Source organism: Sesamum indicum, linkage group LG13, assembly GCF_026168435.1.
Source record: "Sesamum indicum cultivar Baizhima isolate 11 linkage group LG13, ASM2616843v1, whole genome shotgun sequence".
NCBI lineage: Eukaryota > Viridiplantae > Streptophyta > Magnoliopsida > Lamiales > Pedaliaceae > Sesamum > Sesamum indicum.
The window spans coordinates 8,651,733-8,673,720 of NC_142669.1; the positions used below are offsets into that span (position 1 = coordinate 8,651,733).

At 37.0% G+C, this 21,988-nt stretch overlaps 3 protein-coding genes across 3 annotated transcripts; all 3 read right to left on the reverse strand.

Annotated features, from left to right (window-relative positions):
- Window positions 1–158: 158 nt before the first annotated feature.
- LOC105176674 (uncharacterized) lies at window positions 159–6,907 on the reverse strand. The gene is made up of 9 exons (XM_011099550.3): window positions 6,468–6,907; window positions 5,983–6,054; window positions 5,759–5,848; window positions 3,159–3,201; window positions 2,785–2,891; window positions 1,957–2,052; window positions 825–1,015; window positions 676–745; window positions 159–561 (listed from the first exon to the last, which is right to left on the reverse strand). Exons 1-9 carry the CDS (start codon window positions 6,651–6,653, stop codon window positions 454–456), a joined length of 963 nt encoding a protein of 320 aa, XP_011097852.1. The 5' UTR covers window positions 6,654–6,907; the 3' UTR covers window positions 159–453.
- Window positions 6,908–7,941: 1,034 nt separating this feature from the next.
- On the reverse strand, window positions 7,942–18,949 carry EMB2729 (Alpha amylase family protein). Its single transcript, XM_011099551.3, has 22 exons — window positions 18,552–18,949; window positions 18,298–18,369; window positions 17,944–18,008; window positions 16,968–17,645; window positions 15,838–16,010; window positions 15,630–15,719; window positions 15,099–15,174; window positions 13,833–13,940; window positions 13,062–13,152; window positions 12,739–12,840; window positions 12,259–12,361; window positions 11,268–11,405; window positions 11,093–11,164; window positions 10,812–10,901; window positions 10,377–10,454; window positions 10,203–10,310; window positions 9,933–10,022; window positions 9,746–9,850; window positions 8,803–8,888; window positions 8,625–8,679; window positions 8,428–8,469; window positions 7,942–8,349 (listed from the first exon to the last, which is right to left on the reverse strand). Exons 1-21 carry the CDS (start codon window positions 18,842–18,844, stop codon window positions 8,437–8,439), a joined length of 2,706 nt encoding a protein of 901 aa, XP_011097853.1. The 5' UTR covers window positions 18,845–18,949; the 3' UTR covers window positions 7,942–8,349; window positions 8,428–8,436.
- Window positions 18,950–19,419: 470 nt separating this feature from the next.
- LOC105176761 (cytochrome b561 and DOMON domain-containing protein At5g47530-like) lies at window positions 19,420–21,792 on the reverse strand. The gene is made up of 3 exons (XM_020698868.2): window positions 20,722–21,792; window positions 19,811–20,065; window positions 19,420–19,731 (listed from the first exon to the last, which is right to left on the reverse strand). The coding sequence occupies exons 1-3, from the start codon at window positions 21,379–21,381 to the stop codon at window positions 19,477–19,479; spliced, it is 1,170 nt and encodes a 389-aa protein (XP_020554527.1). The 5' UTR covers window positions 21,382–21,792; the 3' UTR covers window positions 19,420–19,476.
- Window positions 21,793–21,988: the final 196 nt, after the last annotated feature.

The following is a 21,988-nucleotide window of genomic DNA, read 5'->3' on the forward strand; positions in this document are numbered from 1 at the left end:
CCAGGCCACCAGTTAAACATGACTCAGACAGATTGGGTGTTCCTAGTTTCATCTATGATCAAAGATTATATATATGGTTTACGGCAACTTCTAATCAACTTGCCAGAATGTGAGATGACAGTTGGAAAATGGTGCAACTTGTCACCACAAATCACATCTAAGGGTAGTAACTAGACACAATATATCAATTATATGTGCAGAATTGTTTGCAGCTGGCTCAAACAACCTTGCAGTACAGAGTTAAGGGGTCAAACACTCGTATGTGTTAGCTTCTAAGCTGATTGCTGCGAATTCAAGGTTCTAGTTTGCAGGTTTTCTTACAGATAAAAATCAGTAATTGTCCGTCTATATATATATATAAAGGAACCCAGCTGACTATATATGATCAACACTCACAGCAGCCAATTCCGGAACAAGCAATATGTCAATTTTCAATGCCTTGCGCTATAACAGTTAGTTGACCATCATATGGTCGAAACCAGCTCCTGCTTGCATGGCAACTCGAGGCCCTTGCACATTGTGAAGCAATTGTTGTAACCACCTTCTTGTAGTCGGATCCTCCTGAAATACAGCATTAAATAACAAATACTATGTCTCACTCACAGCCTACAAAAATTTACCACCAGATTGTGATACAGAAATTATCCTCATTGCGAAATATCAATGAGCACTTACACGAAGGCAGCTGCTAAAAGTGGCGTCTCTAAGCATGTCAGGCAGACAACTTCGCAGGGCGTCGCAGGCTCTACATAAAACAAGATGGTTGGATTCATTCAGTAAAAACAAATATGAATGAAGAACAATCCTCATAGAACGTGAAAAACCTTGGATTATCAGACAACCGAAGGTAGCATCTGATTATGTGCTTTAACAGCCGAGACGAAGGGAGTTCAGCAAGTGCAGCAACCATGTTTCCTAGCACTCTACCTACGGCAAAGAACCGCTCCGCTGTGGTGCATATGTACTCCAAGCCCACATCATCAAGCAAAATCTTCTGCACAATAAATGTTGCCACCTGCCAACAGAAGCTTTCTTCAAAATGATCCACTAACAATAAAAGAAAAGCTAAAAGAAAACCGGGACAAATGTCTAACAATTAAAACCATATGAATCTTTATCTATAGGTAGACAACAAAGCTCAGTCAAAATGCAGCTGCTTGTCATCACGTCATCCATATCATTAGACTTGCAAGGTCTTCACAGCCTATATAGTTCATTGGAATTAGACTTACATAACAGATAACAGGAATCTACATAATAAGCAGTTAGACATGGCACCACTAGGAAAATAGTTGTCATGGGAGTTGCTATACAAACTCAAGAATTTAGACCCCCCTGGTTATAGTTATCTATACCATCAGTCTGTTAGACAGGGACTTTGAAAGACAAGGAGACATGGAAGTCAGTTCTTAGAGTTGACAGTAATGAAGTTTCCTGGAGCCAAGGATCACACGGGTTCACAGCTATACTCTATTTCATCCTCCATCATGAAAATCACAACACTTACGATAAAAATCCATTAATCCATAACCAACTTATCATACATATAAAAATTCTCATAATTAAGGTACCATAATGTAAAACCTCCATTACAAGGAACTGACTGATGCCTTGAAGCTTGTTCCAACTGTTAGAAATCAACACTAATTACCTCAGAGTTGCATTTATTTTCAGGACCCTTGAGTTGAAACTTAGGCTTTGCACCACCATTTTACTGACACAAGTACAACGTGTGCACAACATTTAGTTAAGTGCAAAAGCAGAGAGCTTCAACATCATAAACAAACCTGAAGAGACCCTCCTCATCTCAAGGGGCTTCCACAAACTCAAAACCAACCACCAGCAAGATAGACATTTGTTTATAGACTTAGAGAGGTGCCACTATTTGCACCTTTACAAGGGGACTAACGAAATCAATAAGCATGAATCATAAAAATTGCATGGAAGAAACTCAACTGTCTTGGACAATTCACTTCCCATCTCCATTGTGCGCAAGCACAAGGGAATGATCTCTGTAGATAGAAGGAAACTGATAACTTCAGTGTCATCAACCTGGGAACCAAAATATAAGCCACATGGTTTTGATGTTATCCAGGATGTCAAGAAGAAAAGGAAATAGAAAACATGCATGGAACAACAAGCAAGAATATTAACAGAGGAGGATATTAGAGCACTACAATCTGGTCTTACTTACATTCAACCAGAGGTATCAATCAGAAACTATACACAAAAGCGCAAATATCATTAATTAAGGACAGCGTCAACATGAAGTTTTTCTGTGGATTGCATTCAGTTGCTAGAACTCGAAGAAAATACAGATGGACAAGAACTGGATTAATCAATAAGGCAGGCAGAGAGCTAAAAGTCTTAGAATACAGAAAGTTCGTATTGGCGGCAGCTTGGGCAACTCAGAGTTCGCTGCTAAAACTATCTCTTTATATGTCCATATAAATTTATAATTATTTCAATGTGGAGCATAATATTCAAGAACAATCAAGAATGCAGGTGCATATGCAGTTGTAGGCATGAATATGTGTGTGAACATGTGCATGCATAGAGGGAGACAGGAGAGAACAGGTGAACGAGAGATGCCGCAATTTCTTTTGGTCAAACTCAGGCCAAATCATATTACATCTTCCACGAACCAGATCACATTTTAGAATAAGAAAATTTGTTCTTTCTATATTCCTCTTTAATGCAGTATATTCCTCTTTAAAGAGGATAAGAATCAAGCTTGTTATTATGCATGAAACTGGAGAATATTAATTTGTGAACAGGGAGTACCTTGACCAAAGCACCTATGACGCCTAAACTCGTAAGCCTCAAATACTCAAAGGGCCTTGATTTGCTGGTTGTATTAAGGAAAGGATATAAGTACAGGGGAATGTGGGCTGCCACAGGGAAACATTAGATGGTAAAAGTCACATACCAAAAAATGATAACAGATTCTATTTCCTTGATAATACACAAGATAAGATAAGAAGTCATTAAACACTTTGTTTGAAGCTAATAGCTAAAACTAAATCCGCTAAAATACAATAATATGTAACTGAAAAATCGACAGGCATCTGATTTGGAAAAGTTTCCTTAGTTTGAAATTTTAATCTTTAGAAAGATACAGGCAAGAAACTTTACATGTCATGAAAAGAAGAAATTACCATTGAGGAACAACATTCTCGTGTCTGGATGTGAGGCCACACACTGCAATAAATTGAAAACCAAGTTAGTCCAAGATAGAGGGAATGTATTTTCTCCCTGAGTGTTAATTTATTTCATTTCTTCCGTTTAACCTAACATCGAACTTTTTGGTCCAAAACCAACAACTTCTGGAGGGGTTTACTTTTGTATTTTGGGGGAAGAGAGGTGAGGCAAAGTGGCGCGCACCCGTACAGGGTAGAGAGCAACTAGAATATGCACAGATTTAAATTAGGACATATGGTAAAGGAAGTACTCATTAGTTCCACTCATAGTTGTTAAAGGTGCATGGCGCAAAGGTCTCTTGGAGCCATGGCACGTGGTGCAGCGCACGCCTTCTTACAGCGTATTTGAATAAATAAATTTGATATCTTACATCAATATTACACAAACAATTAAATATGAACACTAGAAATTATATTAATCATTATGCCATAAAAAAATATGTAAAACAACAGTAAGGGATTTTATGTCCGTTTTTTGTTTTTCTTTCCTATTTTTCTGTTACATTTTCCTACTACTTTAAGGAAATAAGTTTTTCTGTTTCCTTTTCTATTTTTCTACTACTTTCTTTAAAACATACAAGTAAAAGGATTGGGCTTGAGCAAGCTTAGAAATATATATATTCCTTCTTTATTTTGTTTTCTCCTTTTTCTTTTTTTTTTCTTTTCTCCTTTCAAATAGAAAAAAGAAACAAGATGGGCGAGCTCTTCACCTCTTCTCTCTCAAAGTTCTAGTTATGATCTGCCAGAGAAGAGAGAGACGAACTCTTCACTCCCAAAACCCTAGCTTTGCCGCCCGCTCGGAACCCTAGTGAAGGCACCCCCCACCCCCGCCTCCAGCCGTCTGACACCCTCCGACGCGGCACTTGAACTCTTGCCCTGGCTTAGTGCTTCTTCACCCCTTCGGCACACCTATGCATAAGGTGTGCCTTTCCATTGCCCTAGCAAAGCCAAGTGCCAATCTTAGTACTAGGTTTGCGCCTCGCACATAAGGTGTGACTTTTTGCACTTTTAATAACTGTGCTTCAATGTTATTAATGGCGAGCCATGGCACAAGGCGCGCAAGGCACAGGCTCAATGCCATCTCCATGACTCAGAGGCGCGCCACTTGCAAGCCCGAACCCTTTTGTCTGGGGCTTGAATAAACACTGGGCTTCGCCCTGTGTGACTTTGATTCAGCTAATTTTTTTAAAAAAAAAAATAGGAAATCAATTAAAATTTCTTGCAAAAACGATTGGAGGGCTTTAGTCTTTACGTTGCAAAGAAAGAAGAAAATGCAGAAGAGAAAACGCAATGTAAAGCTACATCATCTTGATTGATGGACATTCTTGTGTTTGTTATATAATGATTATGTAGAATTTGTTTAATTATCTTGCATGTTTTGAACTCTTGCATGATTATTTTGCGAAATTCTTTTATGGCATGATGATTAAAATAATTTCTAGTGTTTGTATTTAATTATTTGTGCATTATTAATTGAAAATATATTGATGTATGAAATATATAATTCATTTCTGTACATGTACGCCATGCTTTAAAAATGCGTGCACCGCGCCATGCGCCGTGCTTTAAATATGCACGCACCGCGCCATGCGCCTTGGCTCTAGGGGACCCTTGCGCCATGGCGCGCCATGCGCTATTAACAACTATGCTATGCTTTCACTTTGCCATCCCAAAATAGACATTATGTACTCAAATATCAATATACAATGCCAAGTGCAAATTTGGATACATATCTGAAGAGAGAACTAACAAATACCCAATTCCATGAATTATTTCCCAAATTTTACGAACTCAAATTGATATGTCAACATGGTATTTTCTTTTATCCAGTAAAGAAAAACAGATCTTCATATCTAATCCCTTCTTCTTGTGCATACATCACACAAAATTTTGTGAATCGATTTGTGTGCCCACACTTACGCTCTCTTCCTTGATCCCTCTCCCTAACATCACGAAACTGGGTAAAGATGGACCATATTTCTCACAGAGTACTCCAAAGAGCTTTAGTTTCGAACTCTAGTAAGACTTGCTTCTCTCATAACCTTGTGATATGAACAGAGCAATCATCCTAAAACTTGCATCATTTGAAGGGATGAACAATAAGCATGGATTGTATCAAGAAAAGTTCAATATGTTCATCTGTTAAATGACAATTACAAAGAACAATTCATGTTCGATTAGCACAATGTTCTTAGAAAGTTGAACATCTAATGTTTTTAACAATATTTATCTTTCACACTAGTCGGCTGATCTTTTGCCATATATGATATTGTAGCAAAACATGGAATGTACGGCCAAGTCTAGAACTGCATGCTAACTACTTTACGGGTTAATGCAGCACAGAGTTTAGGTTTGGCGTTCACTGACTTGACTTAACCTCTGGGTGAAATCTGGCTCTATTTGTAAAGTAATTCATTTGATAAGTTATTGATTACACACTGAATAGTTTCTTCTTAGGAAGAAAGAACTTATAACAAAATCATCAATCACAGGACCGACCTGCAGATGGAAAACACAAACAAATCTGGGCAAAGTTCAGAAACATAAAGCGATAATACCTGAAGTAGGGCGAGTGCATTGCAAACTCTATTCGATTGTGCAGGAGTTAGGTTTGGAGGTGATAAAACTGGGTAAATGGAGACTATTTCCTGCACTCAGAAGAAAACAGAAGCCGAATTAATAAAAAACACAACAACATGAATTCATCATGGACTGAAGTATTTACCCTGGCACATGCCACAGAGTAGAAAGAGGAAAGACCAAAAGTACTAACTAAACAAACCTGCAGAAGAGCAGCAACTGTACCAAAGGAATTCCAAAGCAATGGGGCCAAATCTTGAAACAGTTCTCTCTTCTATTAGAGAGAAAAGAGAACAGTTTAGAAAACACATGTTAAAACAAGTTGTCAAAAAGGACTATGAAGAGAAATAATGTTAACGACTCTTAACTTCCTCTCCCTTTCTATATCCCCATCCCACATTTCCCCCATCGTGGGCTGTAACTACAGTTCACCACCAATGTGCAATCACATTTACTTTTAATTCATTTGAAGAAAGATGAAATCAAATCTATCTGGAGTTGCCAAAAACTACAACTGGATACCTCAATAAGAATAAGATATAACCCGAAACTCTATTTAGTAAATTATGCGCGTCAAGGGAAAACCCAATGCACTTAACTGGAGAGCGCTAAAACATGAAAAGCATCATAAAACTCTTGACAGAAACCTAACAAACGCCAACGGAGGGAAGGACAATCAAAATAAACCTTGGACAGTTCGAGGAGTGCGTTTTCCCGGAGATCGGGATTGCAAAGATCAAGAACCAGATGCTCAGCCGATTGCATTCTGCGGTCCTTGTTGGCAGCGGCGGCGGCTGCTGCTGCGATTGTAGAACTGCTGCCGGCTTCAAAGGGGGGCGCCTTCAAGTTCAGAGACGGAGGTAGGTTTGCCATTTTTCTCTCACTAATTCAATGTCAAGGGATTTTAGCTTTACGATTTTGCAGTTTTAGGTTTGCCGATGAGGTCGGAAGGTATGGGCGACGCGTGCCACACATGCGCGCTGCTGGTGGACACCTGTATTGTCTAGGGATGTGTCCGTTGGGTGATGTTCTCCACGCGCTGCCGTTGCAAATAGCGGTCCCAGAAGCCCAAATCATGGAAATATAATTGGTTGTGATGAGGCCGCCCATTAGGCCCAAAACTGTCCACTTGTTCGGCCAAGGCCCATTTACTGTTATAAAGGTCCAATTTTTATACCCTACTATTTGATGCTACTCTATTCGGCTGTTATTACTGAATTTACATTCCACAGAAACAGAAATTATTTCTTCATTCTTCACTTTCAATAACCCTTTCCTTTTTCTTTTAATTGGATACCGATTGGGTTTATAAGGTTGGTTTTTAATACTCGTATCGTACCCAACCTGATATAGGATGGTTCGGTTTTGGGATGCTCGGACCGGGCAAAATAACCCAACTCTTTTAAATCGAATCCGATCAGATTGGAATAGGTATAATTTATATTAGGATAAATTACAATAGGCATAAAAGTATGTCAAAAACTACAAATATCTTCCACTATTTAAAAAATTACAAATATTCCCTTAAAATAAAAAATCTCCTAAAATTTTTTTCTCATAACAGCCCACTGTAAGGAGTATTTATTAGACCATCATTAACTTCAAAAGAATATTTATTTTTTTTAAACCAATGAAGAGATATTTATAATTATGGTAAATAATAAGAGACCCGTTGTAATTTACCCTTTATATTATTATTAAATCTAATATATAATTACTTTGGAGGAAAAAATATTAAATTTAAACAAAGAAAAAGGATGATGAATTGGGAACATGTAGAATAGTAAGATATAGGAGAGTGGTTTTCTGCAAATGCTAGATGTAATATAGTATCATAAAGCACTTCTCTTTCCTATTAATCAAAACTTTCGGAAAGAAAAAAACACCCATTAATTGGGTCAGGATAGAGGATAGCGTACTCACCATACTGAATGGAAAAGACTCCGAATATTAAGTTATTAGAAGTAATCATCATATATATACGAAATATCTTCTCAAAATTAGAAAATAACCCTTCAAATATAGTATTTGAGAACACTCTGACTGCCAGTATATTTTGGCAAGCTGAAGCAAGTGGAGGACCTTTTCACAAGGCTCTGGCACACAATCATCATCTCATACGTTTCATACACCTGAACTACATAACAAAATGAGGAAGATATTGTTACAGAACCATCAAAAGGAAAATTTTGATATCAGTTAGATGTGATTCTTGTACATCTCAAACTAATCCTACTGCTACCCACGTTACCCACCTGTCGAACTAAAAATACTACAAAGTATCAAAAGTCGTCTACAATCTATAGTAAAGTGTACTTAGCCTTCTTAATGCTAAACATAATTCTCGCACATGAAAATCCATATATACGGTGAGGTATTCGCATATAGATAGTATACATCTGCAATTTCAAAAGCATCTCATTTGTTCTGAGCTTGTTTAATAAATTTCCTCTTACGAGCTCCTTGGCATGAGAACAAAGGCGATTAAAATAGCTAGGCAAATCTGTGTATCAGTCGCAGGATTGGCACATTGATGCTGATTATCGAAGAAAAATAGGCCTGAAAGCAGCTGTAGAGAATATACTCATAAGCATTGCTAGAACGAAATCTTCCATCCTATTGATAAGCTAAATTTGCTGGATCTTACCTGCTGGAGTCATATTCTGAGAATCCGAGTTAACTTATAGACCTGCATGAGAGAAAGTTGTCTTATTTGGCACCAGTATCTTGCACTATTTCGCCTACTGGCTCAAATTTTTTGAGTTCAAAGGAGATTGTAGTCAACAGTACGTATTTTTACATTTCTTTTGCCCTTGAATGCTTAATATTTCACGACAGACTAACCTGAGCAGTTCTACTTGGGAGTGGCACTTCCAAGCAAAATCTGGTACCATCAGTTCTGCAGACACAAGCAATATAGCCAACAACGGATGGAAAGCACAGCGAAATGCAGCAAAAGTTAACACCTAAAGGCGGGAAGAGGAGGGGAAAAAAAAAAAGAAACGAAGGCACCATAACTCACCTTCTGCTAATGGTTCTTTGAGCATATTGGTCACGACCAATTAGTCCTTGACCGCCATAAATCTCTTCATCAGTATTCAACACGATCTAAGCCAGTAATTTATGAATTAGTATAATCAACTATTACACAGAAACTAAGTTCAAAAGCTTATCTAACATGAGAGTAAAACATAGCCAAGCATTCAGCTAGACTGATAGAGAACAGAGGGACCATCACTTACAGGTCCCTTACTGGCAGGTACAGACTCCTGAGGAGGCGAATAGGTAACAAATTCATTAAATGTTTATATTTTATGTTCACTAAGTGGTGGCAGAAATTTTAGGAGATAGTAATCACAGCTCCAGCCAAGGGTATGGATTTTGTTGGCATAGTGGAGGTCCAGGGATTTTCCTATTTACCCTCCTCCATCAGTTCAAATGATATACTGCATGTGGGTCATCTGATTTAGTGAATTAAGAAAACGACATACATATAGATATATTTCCCAGCTCGCAACATTTTGTCCGATCAGCACTAGTCAATAATTTGCGAGGAAAAGAGGAATCTTATCTTCGGCGAATCTTTTATTTTCTTTTGAAATTTTGAGTGGAGGGGAAGCTTAGCTTGTATAGGTTGATGCCCTCTCTTTTCAGCACTAACCGTAAGCTACATTATGGAAATATTAGGTGACTGCCTGTGGGACAGTAAACTGATTTGATTATAAAGGCCAGGCGTACAGTAAAGACATTTGCATTCCAGGAGAGGCTCGGGACTAATTAGCAGCCATTAATAAGCACAAGAATGATATAATATGCATGCCCACACTCACACATGAGCCTAAGAAAGATGCAGGTTCTGCACACCCTATGTCTAGATAACCACAATTCTTCCAGAAATAGAGGTGAAAACCTAAAATTCAGGAGTTCAGATAGGGACAATCTCATAATAGCACAGCATGGCTTACTTGATACTCTCCAGCTTCTTCAACACCTATACTATATCTTCCATATGAATTTGTGGGATGAAAGTTGAAGACAAAGAGGAAAGGGCCTCGTAAAAAAGATATCACCTGGTCCACAGAGAGGAGCATCAGTTGTATGCATATTCACAAAAGAATTTATCATATGTATGGCAAACAGAAGTTACTTTACCATTGTAGTATCATTTACATGGTGAATATTGGGAAGGCCTCTTGAACCTCTTAGAAGTATTCTTTCTTCTATATCCAGTTTCATCATGTCCTGAAAGTAATATTTCTGAACATTGTGAACTCTAAAACTACTATGATGTGTTCTCATATGTTAGAAAATACCAATCTGATGGGGTCAAATTAAAACCATGAGCTGTAACGCAGAGCTCCAGAGAGGACAAAAATGATGTTGAACATCCAGCAACATTATAATTACTGATTTTCAACTCACCTTATCAAAAGCAAACAATTTGTTATGAAATCCATCCTCCAAAAGTTCCCAGCAGCGTTTAGCAAGTGAATAGGAAAAATTGTTGCTTGACATTGGGAACTCAACCCTCTGGAACAAGAAAAACCATTAAATATCTGGAATGCGCAGCACTTAATGTGGCAGATTAGTGCTCACCTTTGGGTGCCCAAATTCATTGCCCATGAAGTTGAGGTATGCTGGACCACCAATTGTGAATGTAATTAATCTGATCATCTGTAGAATAGAAACATCATGCTTGAAAAATTGTCCATATGGCATGCAACAGATATGTAGAAAGTATTCACTGAATTGAACTAGAGGCCTATGCATTAAAAGAATAAACCATCCTACTTTTAGGTGATTATTTGTACATAAGATCAATAAAACTCGCTCAAAAAGACACAACTAATACTGTCAGAATCTCGGAATATTAGCTGTCTTCTTACACTACACTCACTTTAACTCAAAAATTTATGAGACATGGTGTAAAAATACAGGCAAAGAGGTAGTCAAGGGGTCCAACACTGCCAAAACATAGGCCATAAATTTGAAGGTGGAGGTTAAATGATAAAGTAGAAATTGAATCATTACCTTATGCAATGAACAACCTCTAAGCAAGTCCTCTTCCGTGGTAGCCGAACCAAAGAGAATATCTGCAAATGACCGGCCCCCTGAAATGGACTGGCTAGCAAGAAAATACATTACACCATAAATATTTACATCACACATACGGTGACTAGCTGATTAAAGTGATGCCTATAGCTCTGATGTTCATGAAAAATATAATGTTTCTGAATATGACGAGGGCAATTGGGTAGAGAAGAGAAAGAGATGGTCATATCTAAACAGAAAAAGATATGATATTAGATCACCTGGTTGTGATTTTCTGCGTACAGAAGCATCTTATCAGCACTGGACTTGTTTCCAGTTAATGTGCTCACTAGCTAGAAACAATCAAGAATGAAAAGCGTTTATGGTGAACAAAATACCATCTTGTGAACTGTGTACAAGGTAATTAAAAATCTTAACTTGTATTGTATAAACAACCTTACTCATGCTCCATTCATGGTCAGGAACATTTTCAAGCAATGATAGCCACAACTCTGATGCAGAGAGATTAACAAAATAATCAAATCCCAATCCACCTTGAGAAGTTGGTTCACACAGTCCAGGATAAAGTGTAACCTGAGAGGTAAATTCAATGAATCAGTAAAACAGATGAGGAGAGAAGTGCTTGAAGGCATTTAGCGCAGACGAGAAGAAAATAGCTTTGATATACATAGGTGTGTTTGTATAGAGGAATAGAGATCCAAACAGGGGTAAAACATGGATTTTTAACATCTTGAATGGGAATCAAGCCAATTTCCTACAAACTTTTAATATTAGAAAAGGAAAAGATATTAAATTCCAGTACAATCAACTGAAAGTGACCTTCAGCTAACAAATAAAATTGTTATTCTACCAAATCTGAAAGATGATAATCAGATGCGATTATCAAGACTCCATACTTTACTATTTTACCACTGTACAACTAGCATCAGCCTCTTCTTGACCCAAGTACAAATGAAGCAAGAAACATTCAGCCACACCCTAGTTCAATAGTAATATGACAAATTCGTGGAAATGGTCAAAGGTATTCAATGAGCTGTTTGGCAAAGCAGAACCTTATTTCAGCAAGTTTTCCATCAAGTATAGACACGAGAAAATCAATCCCAGGCATATGTCACTGTGGCATTGATTGCTGGTTTACATGTTAAGTAATTTCAGTAAAGACGCCCCTTGAAACAAAGATAGTCAATCAGAAAGACTTGAGACAGCCCAGTACACCAATTGATTCAATGTCATACAACAAACTAAATTCTAAATGAGAAAAAACATGTGCAGAAAGCATCTTAACATGTAATATAATATAAATCCTATCCAAAATGGAGATTATTGGAATACCAGCAACTCTTGCAGCATATAGAAGAATGAGAATATATATTGACATGAAAAGATAATCTGTAGTTAAATAGGTGAGGTAAAAATGATTCCTTACATCTTCAGCAATTGTCACTATATTAGGATGAAGAACATGCAATATCTCATTTGCCAAAATGAGATACAGAAAAGCATCCTTGTCGACATATTGATTACAGTACCTGAAAAAGAAAAATGTTACCCGTTTACAAAAAAAATCTTAACAAGCAAGGAAGCTGAACTTTCTAAGGTGATAATAAGGACAACATTAATCAAATATGATTCAAAATCAACTGATGTGGTAATTCAGCATGGTTTAACTAAGTATGACCAGTAGGATAACCAATACTTATATAAACTCCCATCAGTCGTATAATGGTTAAGATAGAACATTATATTAACTTTTGGCAAGAATGATGATGCAATCCTTGATGTGCCCAATCAAATGAATATTTCTTAGATACAAGCATAAAATCAACACATCATAATCAGCCATGACAAGTACACTCCAAGGCAGTTTGTATTCTTGTGCTACTTAGTAAGTACTGAGAAGCCTCACTCTTCCATATCACCAGTAAATGTAGCAAATCCATTGTGTGTATACATCATTGATGAAAGAGAATGAAAATTGAATCCGTCAATCTGGTACTCCATTATCCACCTGGAAAATGTAATTGTATTTGGCAATAGATAGATCCCGTCAAAATCCAATTTAGTAAATAAAAATAAAACATAAATAAAAAGTAATGATCCTAAACAGTTAGTCTCAAATACAAGGCAATAGAAATTAACTTGTAAAGAATCAGAATGATAGGGAACATGAAACACATAAGAAGCCACATAAGAAGCTTCAGAACAATAAATGAAGTATAAAGATCTTACCAATTTAAATTTGAAAGAAGGAAATGCAACACATCATGGTCCCCATATCTGAACATTCTTGTGCCCCAAAATTTGTGATGGCCTCTTTTACCTGGAAAAGATAAAAAAACAAGTCAGAATGAATGCATCAGCATAAATTCACAAAGCTTACTCAATCATTTTGTGATGTTTTGGTTACATGCAACTAAGGTTGATGCCTCAAGAAAACTCCAAAAATTCATTCCATTCTAAATTTTCTTTCTATGTCTTGGGACTGGACCAGAATCCTATCTTCATTGCAGAAACAGTTTCCTCAATTAAGATGTGAAGCAAATCATCACTGTTTTAATTGTATTAAGAACAACTATGATCATTATAACTGAAAAGAACTTCTCCACACCAAAGTACCATTAAGCAGCTGCATATTTTTTCTTGTCATAAAGAAACAAACTAACAAGAAATCAAGAAAACTGAGTTTTTAAAAATTAGTTGTCCTGCAGTCATAGACACATGCACCAAATACAGAAACCAGGTAAGTAGTTTCAGAACATCCGTGCAAAAGGGTGATAAGCAAATTAGCACAACGATGCAAACATTAATTTCACTATATGAACATTTGGAGTCAACAAGTGCTCCAACCTCATCTGGACAAATAGTGTCCGAGAACAAAAGTGCCATAATTCTCTCCCTTCTCTCAGTGGTTTAGCAGTTTCTTTTTTTATTTGGCTGTGCCTAGAACAATTCATGTTAGAGCACATTAATCCCTGAACGAAGTCAACAGAAAATAGTTACCTGAATGGAAGTAGCAATCATTTGATCCATCAAAAAATGATAACCCAACCATTTCGTCAGCTGCAGCATAAGAATGGACAATATCTAAAAAGACAAGTAAACCAAGTCCTGCAAATGATACAGAGATGTTAAGTAACATTGTGTTAACAGTTAATAACTCACATATTGCATCAAATAACAGCGTAAAAAGCTGTTCTTATAATAGCTTTCAGAAAAACCTCATTGAAACATCTAAAATATGTATATACAGCCAAAGAGTCAAAGAATTACAAGAACCAAATGCAATTTAGATATAAAAGCCTAATGATCTTATCAAACATAAGACTGATTAAAACTGAAATAGATTAAACATATGTTAAATGCTACCGCAATATGAATTGGTGTCCAAAAGGTCCAATTAATCGACAAGCATAGAGTGAGAGATATCTTATACGATAAAGAATTGACTACAATTAGATGAAAACTCAAGCTTTCCACAAAGGTCTAGCTAGTACCCTTACAAGAAACTGAAAAATGAAATATGAATCTCGAGAAATTGCTCCCAACGTGGAAAAAATCATTGAATTCTAGCTTGAATCCTTTACCATTGCCAAACATGAGAATGGCAAATGTCATTCCACTTAGAAAGGTTGGAAGGACCTTTCCTAGGAAACCCCGTTCCGTGGTAGGCCTAAGATTCCATCTACATTCTTGTGCGCTTCAAAAAGTTACTACTCTCTTTCCACCCGTGAAGAATATAAAATTCTGCCAGTGTGAAATTTCATCATGATTGCAAGGGCTGTGCAAAGAACTGGCTAGTTTTCAACTTCCTGCAAAAATTGGAATTATCCCTACACCCTTATTTGGGCTGTACACAATTGACACACTACCAACTCCCGCCTCAGGATGTAAAGTTGGATGAATGCGAGCATAAAATGTTTATTTAGTTTTCAAAAGTTCTAGTTTTCAGTAATATGCCACATAAATCCTAATATCACTTCTCAGTCTGCATAAGTATATTTCTGCTGAAGGTAGCCGTCTCCATCCAATCAAGCAGCTAGAGCCATACCAAAGTCGCAACCACACAAGCAATATGTCTCGGAAGAATTTGAAAACTCAAGGACGCACATCCTTTACTAGTTGTAATTTTAAGTATTTTAAAAAGCCAGTTAAAGCTTATTAGCCCATATTATCTTACATAGATGTCAGATTTCAAGTTATTCTATTAGCTATAGAATAAGTCCATATAACAAAACTTGTTACTAATTTGAGGGAATTCAAAATAACCATGTGCTTCATCCACCAAGCGCTTGAAGTCTTCAGGTGTACCATAACGGCTGCTAACAGCATAAAAATTCGTCACCTGCAGCAGCGAGTAACCCTATAATTGTCAGAAAGTAATGATGGAAAAGGATAAGGTAAAAATGCAGAAGACATGTATTAAACATGCTTTGATACCTAAACCAGTAACTAAAATGGTGACTAATTTCCTGGAGATGCTTCTGCCTTCAAGATGCAATTTTATGATGTTACTTGAGGATAAAAAATCAAAGCATTCGCGACTAATCAAAACGTAAGACATGCTAGTCAAGATAGATCTGCTATTTGGGAGTCTGGGACAAGTAGCAACGTTCAAACGCATAGCACATGTGATTGTAAATAAAAGTGGGGTTGAAAATTTGGTGAAAGAAAGATCATTAGAAACTCACAGATTAGAGACATTGCAATAAGGAATAACATCAACCATTAACTAAGTTTGGATTCCATATTGAATTTGACGACATTAGCGTGCTGCAAAAGCCTCCAAATTTTACTTACTCTGTAGCCAACAGTGAAGTAATCTTTATGCTCAAGAACTCCAATCAATTGGATTGCATTGTATCCAGCTTCTTTTACATGAGTTAGGACCTAAATCGACAATGTCCAAATTGCAGTAGCACTTAGTACTCAAAGTCATCGGGGCACGCTAAAGAACAATCACAAATTGTCAATGGAATAAAGTAAATACTAAGCAACATAAAGTTACATTCTCAGTAAACTCATTAAAAGTGGCAACTCTAGGCTCCTGTCCACTTATCCCAACATGACATTCATATATGCGCAAAGATTTTGGCTTTGGTGGATGCTTATGCCTCCATCTGTAGGCACATTCCGGAGGTGGTTCCCAATGAACAGCAAAAGATTGGTTGCCATCTGCTTCTGCATATTGAGAGCCAAAGTTCGGTTAGGGAATAGTATATAATGATAGCAGAAATAAGAAGTAATACACAAACTAAAATCAAGAAGAAGAAAGGCAGCATAAAAAGAGTAAGAAATCGATGTTGACCAATTTGTACCATTGCTGCCACTGTTTTTGGGAATGTTTGGCTGAGTTGTATGCATTTGTTCTAGTTTTACATAAGAAAAGATAGCCATAAGTTCACTTATGAGTACCACTAGTGAACTGTCGAGCAAAATAACTCTTTATTCTTCTAACAACCTAAGGGAACCAAATGGCATGAACTCATGATATTGTTGCTAAAGCTAAAGTCTGAAAAAGGCAACTTAATTGCATTCAGCCAGATAATATGATTTCCGAATCAATCACTACGATTCTTTCACAACAAAGTCAAGAAATGGGAGTATTATGAGATTGAAGAAGCAATAAGCAGAAGGCACTGCTGAGTTTATATAAACCTGAATCTTGACTGAAAGACCAGTAAGAAGATATGTTACTGAAAATTATGCATCCTATGAATGTTATTACATTCTTTATCAAGCATTACTCAAGGCAAACCAATCATTTTACAAGTCAAATCTATTTTTTGAGAAGATGGGCGAAAACTTTATCAATTTATGTACATATGATCCCAAATAATCTTTAATTATACGTCAATGGATCTTAACAAGAGTTGAAACAAGCAAAGGCCTGAAAAGCAATGGACCTTGCATACTACATTAGAACCTCTATCATCCTAAGGTTTGCACATAGTTTGATCAATCATATAGCCTTTTCCATTATGAGAAGCATCAAACCTGTATGTGTACAAAAAGAGCATTTATTTTAAGTAGGTTGTATGACTGTTTCCAAGCAAATTAGGTAAATTGAAGAACATTTTTTCTAGAAGCAACAAAGTAGTTGAGCAATGAAGGAGTACCAAGGCATCACTTGGTCACCTGGAATCACATAAGTAGCCCAAGCAGGAACTCTCTCCAAAGGTCCCGCTGGAGTATTGAAGTACACCCTGTATTTGCTTCCATGCGGGATCCCTGGTCTATACTTTTTTAACCACGCTTTCCTTCCTTTTCTAGTCTCCAACCAATAAGCGATAGGAGGCTTCTTGGATCTGAATTTCTCTTGCCAAACAGGATCAGTTACAACTTCAAACTCATCATGTTCTTTTCCATCATCAATCACATCACAAGGAGGTAAATTGCTTGGTGGATCATCTTTATGCTTCTCCTTCCAGGCCTTGTATCTTGTCTCTGGATCTAGTATTTCTTCCAGTTCCTCTTCTGTTTGTGGCCCATTGGGCCCAAAGATTTGCTCATAAAGCTTAGCTGCAAGCTCATAGCGTGATTTTATAAAGCGGTCTTCACCAGGTTCCCAGTACTCATCATTTGCTTTCTTAAAAATTTCTTCAATTGTAACACCACTGTCGCCTTTATCATATTCATCAACGTAATTATACTGTTGAAAATACACTTGATCTGGTTCTTCTCCTTCCCTCAGTTTATCTTCAAGAATTATAAACCAGTACCCATAATCATCATGACCAAAATGACCCTCCCGAGCAGAATTCTCCGTTGGTGACCAACCATTAAAATCCCCCACCAGGGAACAATAGCGAGCACCTGCTCCAGAAAGTTCAGCGTATTTGAAGATGAAAAGAACAGAGCAAGACTATTCCTTCAGTTAAATCATTTCCTATCTACTGAATCCTTAAATGAGCTTATTCCAGTTGCTAGAGATACTCTTCCCACAAATTTTCTCATTCTCAAATAGCATTTTATCGGGCATGCATCGAGGCAGCAGTTAAGCAATATTATCAATGATATTATTTTAGCTTTCTTTGCCTGTAACAGCAATGAACAACCTCAGATAATCAAATTGTACTAGCTAATAAGTTTTACAAGCAAAAAAATTGCCAACCTGGAGCCCACTCCATGTAATCCACACGATGTTGCACGTTCCGATGCATGCCCAATATCTCAAACCTAGAAAAACAACACAAGTTTCAGAAGGAATGCAAACCAAATGAAATTATGAATCGTATCTACATTAGACTGTTCCATAACCAATCAGTAAGCAAGTTCCTTCTCAGGCATCCATGGGTACAGCTAATTTTATCAGACATGAAATTAAAACGGAACCAAACATGATTTTTGATCTTGATTACAGCAATAAAAGATCATATACATTCCTGACACATAACTGAAAGCGAATCAATATTTTATAATTGGAAAAAATTGATAAAAAGATACGATGAAACACAAGTAAACTAACCCAGAAGCCAGCTCCTGGAGATTGAAGTGGCGTTTGAAAAGTTCATCCTTCAAGTCCTTCAATGCTTTATACCTGTAAAAATTCCACTCGACACCAAAATCCATAAAAAAGGCATTTCCCTCCATTTTGCGTAATATTCAGTATATTGCCATACTTCATCAGTCAGTACTCGACTAAACCAAACGTACATATAACCAAACCATACAATCATGCATATATACAAATATTTAATTACTGAATTGCAATTGAATTACCTCTCGCGAAGGAACTGCGCGAAGGCTTTATTCGTAATACCGTGTCTGGCGAGGAATCCGACGGGATCAATGCCATCCTTTTTATCAGCATCAAGCTGCTGGTTTTTCTTTCGCGGCCTCTGCGAGCGCCTCGGTTGCGATTGCGGGTGGTCGGCGGCAGAGCAATTGCATATATAGCTACTCTTTTCACTGTTGGGTGGGAGGAAAACTCGAGAACCAGTCAAATTCCTCTTTGGAAGAGGAGAATTTATGGGGAGAGTGGAAAGTTGAGGTGGGTGTGAGAGAGAAATCATGCTCCGGAGATGGTTGTTTTGAGCTGCAATGTGGGTTTGCTGGAGATAAGAGGCGGGAATCAGAAAACCACCAACCTGCACTGCTGGGGTTTAACAAAACCTCTTCCCATAATTTATTTACATTCACACCCTCACAAAATTTTGTCAAATTAAATAAATACTTTTTTTTTTAATCTATACTAATATTTAAAAAGGAAAAACTCCCTACACTCACTTATGTTTGGTGACACCGTCACATTATTTTTTAAATACAATAATTACACCCTTAATTAGATTATCTATACTCTATACTAATAAAAACATAGGACTTTTCACTAATAAATGGTTATTTTGATCGATTCACCATAAAAAAATATATGAAAATCTAATTGTTATACGATCGTTAGAATTAAAAGATATTGATAATTTGTCAAATAAAAAGACGTATTCGTAATTATGTCAAACCTTATGAAAGATCACTTATCTTTTAGAAATTGGTATATCAAAACGTGTGTTTTTAAAAAAATATTATAATTAATATAATTTTACATTTTGAAATGAGTCTAAATGTAATTAACGTTAAATACAATCCAACCTAAGTCAAAACATCAAATCAAGGCCGTTCTTATTGATTGAACCAGACACCTCATCATTTACGCGAGGGATTTTCTTACAAAAATAAACTTAATCCAAGTATAAATTTCAAAACAAATAACCACGACACCCAACACTCCGAGAACTCCAATATAAGCCCATTTCCAAGCATGATTCGGCTCCATGATCTTGATCCCTACAAATATGTTAACTGACATCAGTGTCAACATCGCGTACCCCAGAGAATGATGGTACATGTTCCAATAAGCCCGATACTCGTCGTTCGGCCTCGGCTTCAATCTCAATGCAAACATCTGCACGTGATGTGGTGCTAGCAGTGTTATGAAATGTTTTGAGAAGTTTATAAACTCAGTCAAATAATTTATAATTTACCTGTACGGTCGTGAAAGTGAAGATGAGTATGCCAAGAATTTGATGGGTGCGGAAGCAATAGTATTTGGAGGCGTTCCCCAGCCAGATTCCGATGATCCAGCCGATTGTACCGAGAATATATCCAGCACTCTGGCAGGTCACATGAAAACCAAACCACCACACCCATCGCTCCGGAAATCTCTTGAAGTACCTTGCAACAATCACCCCAACCGGCAGAAGTATTCCCCATCCAACAATGTTCAAGATTCCATGAGTCTACACAAAGCAAAAATAGATTGACATTCATCTTTATAAAAGGATTCCCTTGAATGCATATGTAAAGTAATTTTATACACAAAACGTGTGTATGTGAAATGGAATACCGGGGCTCATTCAAATTGTGATTTGTGATCTGTGATCTATATGTACGGTTGATCAGTTACATAAAATTTATAAGCATTGAGCATATATACAAAAGGAAAACTCTGGTCTGAGTTGGATTTGAGCAGCTCAGTAAGAGTAACTAATCACATATAATTGCATAGGTTGTATGATTGGTTCGATCCAATTAATTAGACCTAGTTTGCAATAAAACTTTCCACCTGTATGAAATGAAATAGGATTTTTAGTTTTGTAATTATACTCTTTTGGGATTCTAGTGCTTCATTTTGTTATTATTGCAAAATAGTTCTGTACTTTTAAACGTCTCATTTTAAAGATAGATTTGGCTAAAAAAAACTGTTAATAGAATGCAAAATTTCAATTTTTAACGAGCACATGTAATGTACGTGCCACGTTCGAACGAATTTTTTGTTTTTCAATCAAATCTATCCTTAAATCAACCTAACAACATAAAAAAACTAAAACACTAAAAAAATATAATTACTACACTAAAAATGCATTTAAGCTTAACATGAAATACACAAACTTACCGTTCTCAAACGGCGTTGACGGTGAGCCGAGTAACTTATCACCTTCTCGGAGACTAAGTCTATGGTGTCAGCAGCATCGAAGTGGTTTAGAGATCTCGGGTGCATTAGAGGCGTTCTCCCAGCCACTGCCTCCCCAATCTGCCACACCACGTTTGTTCTTGAACTGTTGTACTCGTGAGGCAGGAAAATAGTAGCGTGTATGACATAGTACTCGATCCCTTCCCAATAAACAAAGCTGAAGTTGCGCATATTTAATCCAATATCGTCAGACGGAAGGAGCCGGCAGCCGCGCTTGGTGTCGTCGGTGATGTTATACTTGTACCACTCCAGCGAGCCATTGTGCTGCTTGATGCCGATGAGGGCCCTGGTGCCGACCATGCGCAGGCCCTGAGGGTTCACCCCCCAGGCCAGCCAGCCTGTCTCCGTGTCTAGCCTCGACCCGAACGCTATGTCCAGCCGACGGGACTTCTGGTTGAAGTTCCACCCGAACTGGACGCCTAAGGTTAAGGCTTTCCGGCGGCAATTCTGGGTGACATTGATCTTGTTCATCTCTGTGATGAACCCCTGGCTGCATTTGTGTGCATTTGTGAGCAGAGGTGAGAGGAATGTGAGGAGTAGAGAGAGTATAAGTGTGAGAGGAGAGGAAGACATGTTTTCCATCAGTTGGTGTTGTGTGTGTAATTTTAGATGTGCATGTTTGATGATTTAGTATGTGGGATATGTGTAGTTTATTGAAACGTGAAGCAGTTTTTGCAGTCTAAGCAGTGGGTTTCGGAGTTAAGTACAAGTTATGAATATGTTCTGTTACTTTGTTGTGCTTTTGGTGGTTTGAGATACCGTGGAGAAAAAGGCAAGCTCTTCACTATATAAGCCCAAATTTTTATCTAAATTAAACTGGATTGAACTAATCAGATGACATGTAACATATATTTCATATGTGATTAGTCATTTTCTTAAACTATATATTAATCACATAATAAGTATATTATATTTATTATATCATTCATTATAATCTAATCGATCAACCCCTACTAATTTTTGCACATATTTTTCATCCAATGTTTAATATCACTTAGGAAAAGAGATTAATGACAAAAGAAGAAAAAGGTAAAGACAATATTAATATTATCGCCAATTATATATTTAGTGACAATACCTTTTATTCTATCACAGTAATAAATTTTAAATTTTAATAGTGATACTCATTCTGTAAAGATCGAAATTAAAAAAATCTAGTGATAAAATATTTTGCATTCAATCATCACTA